Source organism: Haemaphysalis longicornis, unplaced genomic scaffold (genome assembly GCF_048455015.1).
Source record: "Haemaphysalis longicornis isolate Haplotype H1 unplaced genomic scaffold, Haemaphysalis longicornis Haplotype H1 scaffold_3, whole genome shotgun sequence".
Taxonomy (NCBI): domain Eukaryota; kingdom Metazoa; phylum Arthropoda; class Arachnida; order Ixodida; family Ixodidae; genus Haemaphysalis; species Haemaphysalis longicornis.
This window is the reverse complement of record NW_027526335.1, coordinates 2753418-2760458: the sequence shown is the minus strand read 5'-3', so window position 1 is coordinate 2760458 and position 7041 is coordinate 2753418. Positions and strand designations below refer to the sequence as shown.

The 7041-nt window shown below is 50.2% G+C and overlaps 1 protein-coding gene across 1 annotated transcript; it reads right to left on the bottom strand.

Moving 5' to 3' along the window:
• Spase22-23 (Signal peptidase complex subunit Spase22-23) lies at positions 1-5298 on the bottom strand. Its single transcript, XM_077702129.1, has 5 exons — positions 5054-5298; positions 4802-4875; positions 4609-4685; positions 2202-2317; positions 1-275 (listed from the first exon to the last, which is right to left on the bottom strand). Exons 1-5 carry the CDS (start codon positions 5194-5196, stop codon positions 146-148), a joined length of 540 nt encoding a protein of 179 aa, XP_077558255.1. The 5' UTR covers positions 5197-5298; the 3' UTR covers positions 1-145.
• Between the last annotated feature and the right edge of the window lie 1743 nt (positions 5299-7041).

Sequence of the window (7041 nt, the reverse complement as noted above, 5' to 3'; positions counted from 1 at the left end):
CAGTTTGTACAAAAGCGGTTTATTGCCCCCACCATTTATGTACGTTTCCCCCAATGCAGTATGTCATCTGTACAACGCAGTAGAAAGAACGGATAACTCAGTCCCACCACCAGGGTGCCATTGTTCCCCCGGAGCGCCGCCACCGTCACACCCTGGAGGAGGTGTACTCCACGGGGAACGAGAAGCTGTGCACCCCGGTGCCCAGAATGTTGGGCAGGCTGCCGGCATTGGGGATCACGTTCCAGGACAGGGTCAGCGTCACGTTCTGGTTGCCCCTGCGACGAGTGTGCACACACTTCAGGGCATTGGCAGGGGAGAAGAGCTCTAGAGAGCAATGTTCGTGGCAAGAGTGGCAGCGGGTGGGCGATTTTAGCACAATCCACTTTGACATCCCAAACTGCGTGCTTGCACCGTGTACGTTGAGGGGGCGCGGGGTGGCAGTTGCAAAACATCGGCACCACCCATGCAGTGTTGTGGCCAGACTGGTGCCGCAGGACCTACTGGTGCGAGCGCTTCAGCCACAAGCTGGGGTGCATTTGGGATGCTCTGTTTTTTTAGAGAGAAATTACCAGCGGAGCTTCCCGGCACCTTCAACACTCCACCTCTGAGTGACACCCACTCCAACCACCCACCGGCTGCCATGCTCGCACACTTTAGTGGCACGAGTTGCACCCAACCGTGCACGGCTCCTCGAGGCACCGACATCCTCGAAAGCCATGGCAATGCCAAGGGGAGTCCAACAGGAGCCCTTACCTTTGTCATTCAGCTCGGCCTGCCTCAACAAGCGTATCAAAACATTGTCTCATTGACGGCGGCGGTTCTTCGCGAGACACCTAGTTGCAGCCGCTGCTACCTTTTGCCAGCGCAGCGCCACCTCGCCCCATCCCAGCCCTGCCCAACAAAGATGCTTCTCCTGCAATCCCCTTCGCATTTTGACCAGCTGGACCCACCCTCCCAGAATGCAATGCTGTTTCTGACCGTTCCATTACAACTGGGCTTGTGCAGTATACAGTTCCTCCCTGTTGCAACAGAGTTTGCTCATGGTGCATGGCATGTATTAAACAGACGGCTGTACATAGCTTTGCTTATGCTCTTTTCCAAATGGGCACGAACACTTGACCTCGCCCTTGACAGAGTGGGACCCCAAGTCAGCGCGCACTTCAGGAAGAGACGCAATGCGCTGAAAACCGGTCAGACGCGCCGCTAGTTCAGCAGTTGCCGAAGGGATGGTAGCACCGGTCTGTGGGCCTGCTTAACGCGGGACAGTCAGATCGGAGGTCCCGTCTAGGGAAAATCGGCAAAACTCCATGAACAGTGTGGCCTCGGTGGGACACGCATCTCAAGTGGGGACTGTTGTTGCCGTACGCTGCGAGCGCCTCCCGTTCGTGATCACGACCGCATGGCATGATATATGAATACTGTCGAAACGTGCGCTTGCACGTTTCGGGAGATCCCAAACAAATATAGGGGCATGCCACAAATCCATCACTTCAGAACAGAGCACTTAAGAGTCTTTTCCTTTTCATGGATTTGCAAACAAGGTACTAAGAAGAAGCAGCAAACTTTTGGTAATTCGCATCTAGTGAGTGAATGAAAAAAGCGTATGAATGTGCCCTTGCATAGTGGAGTAATCCCCCACCACACGGCAAATTTAATGCCATGCCCATTGAATGCCATTCGTTCAAAATGATGTCGGGGACCGAATGAGTTTGCAGAACCCATTTGACTGCGTTCTGCCAGCAAATGTGTTATCTCGACACCAGAGACTCGGTGGGAATGCCCACCCAGAACTAAAGCATCATAACCATGACAATATTTTTAGATGCATATATTTTTTGGTTCTTTATTTATTGATATGGACAAGCTGAACAGAGCTGTAAAAAAGAAAACTGCTAGTCTCGCTACCAGGCCAGCCTCAGCCAGTGTGGTGGGCGCCAGTGGCCATGTTTTATATGCTCCATGCTGGCAGTGGGCGCCACTGAAGTGCTCCAGTGCCACTTGTCAGAGTTGCTGCTTTGAAGTTTTCACAAATATTGAAGCACTCACTAAAATATTTTCTCTACGCAAGTTTTTACCCATTGCAACTGCCATCATTTGCAAATTACATTAATTTTGGCCGTGTACTAGCGCGTCAAGAAAACGGCATCATGTTGAGCGAATGACACTTGATGGTAATGACGCGGCAGACGGGCAAGACTCACTTGAGGCCATGGCCGTCATCCCAGAAGTAGTATTTGGTGTTCAGGTTCTCGTAGTCCAGGATGGCATTGTCACCACGCCTAATAATCTTGTCCCATAAGACAACCTGATTCAGGGCCTACAAAAGAAAAATAGAGATACAAAGTATCTTGTTTGCAAACGCTGGAACAACACCCTGGTTGTGAAACACTTCAGGGTGACATAGAAATAAAGTGAAAAGCTTCTCCTGCCTCCATATTAAAATACGATCAAAAAGTCACATTTGACAAAGTACTACCGAGGCAACGAAGTCTCGCATGCATGCCAGTGATAACCCAACATACCTTGTTACATAAAAGCTATTGTAAGCGCGAAATTAGCTATGCCCTTACCACAGTTTGCTGGTATGAAAGCAGGCCAGATCTGTTTTTTTACCAAGGCTAAATGCTAGAACACCCATGTACATGACTCCAGGTTTGCGTTCACCTCAGTTTAAAAGTGTCGCGCACTGACCTCAAAATCTGCAATTAAACTGAGCGTTTCAATTGACTAATCTGCACGATACTGTGCTTGCCTGCTCTAAATTTAACGCGGGTCATAATTGATTGGTTGATTGTAGGGTTTAATGCGCCAACGCAACGCAGGCGATGAGGCGCGCCGTGGTGGAGGGCTCCAGATTAATTTTGACCACCTGGGGATCTTTAACATGCGCCGCAATCTCGTACACACAGGTGTTTTTGCTTTTCGCCTCCATCAGAACAACGGCCGCCACTGCCGGGAATCGAACCCACGACCTCGTACTCGGCAGCACAACGCCTTAGCCAGTGTGGGTCATAACCTATACCACAAAAAGGAGGCACACGAGAGAACCACACAAGCAGTAAGTCTTTTAGCAGTGTAAATGGAGACACTGACACGGCCGCTGTGTTCTTACAGTACAATGCATTAAATGCCTCTCTCCACCTGTGACTACACAATGAAAGTGAGCAGCAAGAACACGTTATGAGGCCCACATATGTGCAGTCATGGATGTCAATTCAAATACAAACCGTGGAGCGCATGGTCGAAGATACCGGTGCTGTCACCTGGCAGGAGCCCTGCAAAACGCACGGACATGCGCAGCTGAGATGCCGGGTGCGTTGTCCCACTGCGATATGTCACCCTCTCCTCGCTCGCATGCTTGCCTTGTCGCCATGCCGCAAGAGCGCTGCAAGCACTGAAAGTACCAGCGCTGCTGCAGCTGAAGGTGTTGGTAGCGTTGAGAGCAATGCGGCGCTTATTTGCTTGCACCTGCGGCCAGTGCTTGCGTGGGAAACGCGTGCACGCTCTCGTAAGGCATGCTGTTGAGCTCATCATGCTTTCTTCAAGAAAACCATCGCACAGAAATGGAGCCAAAATAAATGCATGCCACCTAACTTCTAATGGCGCTGCATTGTTTTGCGTTCGTGGTGCGGTGGCTCGGGAAGTGAACAATGAGCTGGCCACTAAGAATGCGCATTTGTTTAACAGAGTCATGGCTGAGTCATTTCGTGGATTTGGTGCTTTAGCAAACTATATAACACTATAGATTAACTGTAAGCATTTTGTGGGCTTGGAAAATTACTGGCAGAATTCTAATATTAACAAAAATTAGGAAGATAGGCAGGTCCAACCATTCGATAGGCCAGTTGCGTTTTGCGCAACAATTTTAAAGACCTGCCCTTTTCGTTTTTTTTTTTTTTTGGCAGGCACCCGCGGAGCGGGCAGCACTGAACTTGGTTTGGGAGTGACCCAGGTGTCCATTGTTATTTGCTCAAGTTACTGCACCCCACATGCAAGGCTATGTCGGCAGTGTGACGCCGGCACACACGGGGAGCAGGCGCTCGTGTGAGCCGAGCACACAGTGGCCGTAGAATATCTCGCGCCGGATCATTTTCAGCGCTATTGCGGCATGGCGACAAAGCAAGCATGCGAGCGAGCAGACAGCAACATATCGCAGAGGGACTCACACCCGACATCTCAGCTGCGCATGTCTGTGCGTTTTCCAGGCCCCCTGCCAGGTGACAGCGCCGGTATCTTCGACCATGCGCTCCACGGTTCGTATTTGAATTGTCCATGACTGTACGTCACAGAATGGCTCCCTGCACATATGATGAGGTGTTCTACTGCTCACAGGAGACAAGGCGGCAGAAATGATGCTGTGTGCCTGGATATACCAAAAACGAGTCCTCCCCCCCCTCGTATGTTCGCTATGAAAACAAGTTCCTTCTATTTATTCTTTTATGTGATAGCCCGCTATTTTAACGCTGCCGGAATAATTTGCCTCTTCTGCACCGTATGGGATTTAACAAGGAGAGGCACGTGATCGCGGGGACCCAGCGGAATGTGCCTTGGCTGTGTGAAACTCGATGCGCTCCTTCCAAACGCAACTGCCCTCCCCAGGTAACTCACGTTGTTTTCCGTCTTGTATTCTGCCGTCAGGTACAGGAACAGTTGTTTCACGTTCCAGTTGAACAGGCTCGTGAGGTCTGGCTTCGAGTCAAGGTTTCCACTCGCAACACTGCACACATATGCGCGCACAAGCAATGCGCCGCACAAGCACACACACTGTCTACGGGTTCGGACAACACCTCGCAAAGGATACTGGCCTTGAGATCGAACGTAACAAAGCCGAGATCATTCTTTCCTCTTGCTGTACTGAAGTCTTGGACGTTCTTGCTGCAAACAACAACCGCAGAGTCGATTAAGTTGCTCTGTAACTAACTTTGCTATCCGGTCCGCTATCCGGGCCGCTTATAGCACAACTAAAAATCTTGCTACACAACACAATAACAGGTAAAGGTCAATGCTTTTGAGAAGGTTAAACATCTGTAATCGCCCCCACGACGATACTCACACGACAGCTTTGATGGCTTGTAGCTCAACTTCGGACTCGTATCGATGAAAAGCCGTGGACAAGAAACAACAAAATGTTAGCGCTGTTAGCACGCTTAATGTGAATGCGAATATCGCGTTTGCTCTAGAAATAACTGTATTCATTGCTGCGGACAGAAAATACACGTAATCAGCACAGACCGAGTACCGAATGCGACTGCGGAAAGCGACGTCGCCGACGTGCCAAACAGCCGGCCCAGAGTTGCTGGCAGATCGCACTTGCAAGTTTTTCTCCAAAGTTGGCCACAAACCCATAAAATTTGGACGCTCTCTCCGGCCATCAACAGATCGAGGTCGTGACGTCAGAGCCAAAAGTCACGTGATAAAGACATTTTCGTCACTTCCTAGACCGTGGACTTTTTTTGTTGTTTTTACTTTTTTCACGAAGGCACTATCAAGAAGCTATGCACTTCGGTAAGGTGTTTTTTGTCACCACTGCGCAAGTGCGCCCTTCTGCAGCGGTGGGTTCGCTTTGGCGTTAGTTTGATGAGCGAGTTTCTGTCAACGTAATAATAATAATAATAATACCCAAGCCTGCAAGGGCCGCAGAAGGCAGTGAGCCCATACCAATAGGCCTGCGGGCCCAGCCTGGGTCCCAATGTTCATAGCTATTCACCACAGACTACACCAGTGCTGCACTACGCAGTCCGTTGGGCTGCGTTGGGCCGTCACTTCCTTTAGTTTCACCCAAGGCTTCAGCCAAAGTATGGTGTCTGAACCATAGCCAGACACCATAGCCAAAGCATGTGGAGGCGACCAACGTTCTTAGACTTAGAACGTTGGAGACGACTGCCAAAGGCAGCGATTGCCAAAGGCATCGTGTGTGTGCGTTACGGTCGCTTCGCCGTTTTTTTTTTTTATTGTTATTGCGTCATTTTGCCCTGGAAATTTGGTCTGCGCCCGAGTTGGTTTCTTTCAACGTAGATGATACCCGCGTGATATATGTTGTAGTGTATCGTCGAAGTGTCCCTCGGCGTCGAGTTGTCTGTTCCTCCCTGCTCCCCGCCGGTCATGCTACACTCCGGACATAGCGATCAAAATTCAGAATAATTCCGTGCCAAGTGTCTCTATACTTAAAGTGCTGGGCTTGATCATACAACGCAACAGAGCCAACACCCGATACATCTCCCAGCTGACCTCTCATGTCAATCAAACTGTGGGCCTCATCCGTCGCATAACAGCCCGCAACAAGGGAATGACCGAATTTGAGCGTCTCCGACTAATTCATGCCTTCGTGATAAGTCGCATCACATACTCTCTCATATCTAAATCCGACTAAAACAGAACTGCATAAAGTAAATTGCCTCATACGAAAAATCTACAAAATGGCGCTTCTAATCCCTCAAAGCACTTCTACTGCCAAACTGGAACGCCTAGGCATGTATAACACAGCTGAAGAGCTCATGGAAGCCCACTCTGTGATTCAACTTTCTCGCCTTTCTACCACCCCTGCAGGCAAATCCATCTTAGATTCGCTCGGGCTTCATGCACCGACCTTTACTGACGAGAGAGTACGCATTCCTCCTGACTTACACAATCTCCTACTCGTTCGGCCAATTCCCCGTAATATGCACCCGGAGCACAATGCTAAACGCCGTGAACATCGTGCATGCGTGCTCGCCCGTAAATACCCCATGGGCCCGACCACCGCATATGTGGACGCCGCTAGTTATCGCCACCACAATGCTTATGCAGTCACCCCACTGTTCGACCCTAAAGCACCCCCTTACCAATCACTAACTATCGTAACGCGCTCCCCTGCCACTGCGGAAGAGGCGGCCATTGCACTTGCGCTCACTCACCGGCCTACACCAACAATTGTTATTTCTGATTCGAAAACGGCCATTCGAAATTTTGCCCATGGTAACATTTCCCCGCAGGCTCTCAAAATTCTTCTTCAAAATCCTCCCACCTCCCACGCGGAGCTGATTTGGACTCCAGCCCATGCGG